We start from the raw sequence: 3,182 nt of genomic DNA on the forward strand, positions 1-3,182 counted from the left end.
TTGCACGGAACGGAAATCAGAGTTATTCCACGATAGTTCAAAGGTTGTCTATCATCATCTGCTCCTGGCTTAAGTATCGGATTGATAATTCCACTATTCCATTGAGAGGGTACCTTTCCTAGGTTGAAGCATCCGCTTATAATTTTAAAAAGTAAATCAATTGCTGCTTCATTTTTCAGGACCTCGGCAGGAATATCATCTATTCCTGCTGCTTTACGAAGTTTAGCATGAATAACGGCTTTTACGACTTCCTCTCTAGAAATTGCTTCGTTTAAAGCTGACACATCTATTTCCGTATTACATATTGTTGTGTCTAAATGATCATTTATATCTTCGTTACGTTTGAATAAAGTTTCAAAGTCATTCTTCCATATGTTTAAAACATTACTTTTGTCATTTGTCACATTCCCGCAATTATCGACCACTGCTAATGGAATCGCTCGTTTTCTTTCGTTCGCAATTCCGATTTTTCCGATCGACTTCCAAAAATCTTTTTGATTCATGTTACTTAATTTGTCTTCTAGCGTTTGCTGTTGTTGTAATTGATACTGTCGCTTATACTTTCTATTCAGTCTATCAAATGTTTTTCGGTTATGACAGTAATCTTCCTTTAATGTTCGCTTTTTGCTGCTATGACCAGTAAAACGCAGCCATATTTTTTCCTTTTCACATACTTTTTTCCAAAGGCTCCCTAATTCCTCATTCCAATAGGGCTTATATTTCCTACGTTTGGTGCCTACATGGCTTTTATGCGTGGAGAGTTTGTCTTTCATTTCAGTTTTAATCAAAGATTCAAATTCATCGTAAGCGTGCTGAATGTCATTTTCTGCTATGATATAATTTTCTATTCTAGCTATAGTTTGCATAACATCATGTCTTATTTCCGCGGTCGATAGAAAATCACGAGGCATTGATTTAACGTTAAATTTAGGAGACACTTTGTTGGCATTTGTCTCTATATTCAAGTTCAATGAAGTTTTAAAATCACAATATAGCAGAGAATGATCCGGAATGCTTTCAGGAATGTGAGCGGTATCATTTATTATACTTGTCATTGGTAAAATTTTGAAGTCACTAACATAGTCTAATTCCTCGTATGGAACACACATGTAGTCTACTACTGATTTTCCTGTTGTAGAAATACATGTAAATTCATTTTCGCTAAAGCGGCCATTTAACATACAGAAATTAACATCACTTAGGAAGTTTGCGAATGAGTCTCCGTGCTTATTTTCGCCAAAGTCAATAACGCTACGTGCTTTTACTAAATCAACTCCTTCTATGTAGTCGGAATTTAATCCCATTCGCGCATTCATGTCACCACAGATAAACACTTTCCCCTTACGTTGATAACAGTATGTTTGCCGTAATAAGTTTTGGAAGAATACCTCGGAATCGACAGGTTTACATGTATCAGCTGGCGGTAAATAACATACGGCTACGCAAAAACAAAATGATGACACCATTGACGAAAATTCTAACCATAATATGCCTTCTATCTCATCATCGATAACGTTAATGTTAAATAAATTCAGTAGTTCATTTTTTACTAAAATACCTACTCCTCCAGATCCCCTGGTTGCTTTTTTGTGTAAAACTCGTCTATTATTTCCATAAAATCTAAAACCTTCAACACATAAAATATCGTCTCCCCGTAAAAAAAGTCTCACACAGACCTAAAATATCACAGTTGCTGTAATCTAGTACATTCTTTCGAAATTTTGAGTTATCGTTCGTTTTGATAGACCAACCCCGACAGTTCCATACCCCAAGTCGCAGTGCATCCTATGTATGCTTGGGGATCAGTCTGTTTCCAGCGAATCTAAAGTTTTTCTCTTTTCCCATTTCTTTTAAGACAGTTCTTACTGTATTCTGGAAATTTCTTGTTTCCAACGGAATGTCATTTTCAATGTATACTTTGTCATAGGACCTACTGTGTTTTAACTTTGATTTGTTTTTCATTATCTCTTTCTTACTTTCCAAACTTGTGGTCTCTGCTAAAATTATACCTGGGTACTGACCTCTGCTTTCCTTTCGCACAACAGACTTCAAAGTGACATTTTTTAGACCGAGACAATCCTTTATAAGACACTGTACCTTGTGTAGTGTTAGTGATGTTTCTGTTTTTTCACGTTCGTCATATTTTAGGTTTTTGATAACGAATTTATTCTTTGTTATTTCTTCTTGTGTTTTGTTTGTTACTTTTTCTGTCATTGTTTTTTCTAAATCATTCATTTTTGATTTCATACCATCGAGTTCACCTTTGATCTCTGTCTTAACCTCTATTATTTTGTCTTTAATTTTATTGTCGATCATCACGGACAGTTTTTCTGATAGTTTTTCAGACACCTTTTCTTCAAAATTTGTCTCTAGTTCAGATATTCGTTGATCTAACCTATTACTCATAGAACTAAATTGTGACGAAAGTTGTAAAATCATTGATTCTATTCTACTTTCTTGTTGATTTTGATCACATTTCAGTTTTTTATGTCCCTCATTTTCGTACATGTAATTCATCATTTGGTCAGACAACTGGCGTTTTCTATCTGAATTATGTATACTATTTGTTGCAGGAAAGTTTGCAGTACTCACTGGAGTATCAGCATTGTTCAACATTGTATTCATGGTGTTGTTTACAAATTGACCGGCCCCGTTTGTACACATTGGAAAGTTCATAAAGTGGGTCATTCTAAACACGTAAACTAATTTGACTCAAAATACACTAAGTTCGTTATTGCACAGTATATTGGTCCTCAGAAGTGTTTATCAATGTTTATTAATGTTCTTCTTACCAATATTTGTCACTAATTATGAAAAGCTCACTAACAATCCAGCTTTTAGATGATTTTTTCTGCTCACTGAAAAATCTACGTGTTACCATTAAAGGTGCGCTCGAACAATGGACTCGTGCCTAAACTAGAAACTCAAATTAATTACTCTATGATGTCATTACCCTGACGTTTCTCAATTTCAGGTGTCACTAGAAGAGCTATATAACCAATCCTTTCCAAAGAATCATCAGAACTTGTTTCAACTCTTATAGTGCTAACAACTACTACATATTCTTTATTAATCATGAAAGCTAAAGTACAAATGAGAAACCTCAACAAGAGGACCAAATTGGTTGAGAGCGAACGTCGATTCAAGAGAGCCTGTGAACATATTGTCCAATTGAACTACTC

At 34.8% G+C, this 3,182-nt stretch overlaps 1 protein-coding gene across 1 annotated transcript; it reads right to left on the reverse strand.

Moving 5' to 3' along the window:
- Nucleotides 1–1,785: 1,785 nt before the first annotated feature.
- On the reverse strand, nt 1,786–2,625 carry LOC139519254 (fibronectin-binding protein PlpA-like). Its single transcript, XM_071311246.1, has one exon. It carries the CDS (start codon nt 2,623–2,625, stop codon nt 1,786–1,788), a length of 840 nt encoding a protein of 279 aa, XP_071167347.1.
- Nucleotides 2,626–3,182: the final 557 nt, after the last annotated feature.

The sequence above is a fragment of the Mytilus edulis genome, chromosome 1 (genome assembly GCF_963676685.1).
Source record: "Mytilus edulis chromosome 1, xbMytEdul2.2, whole genome shotgun sequence".
NCBI lineage: Eukaryota > Metazoa > Mollusca > Bivalvia > Mytilida > Mytilidae > Mytilus > Mytilus edulis.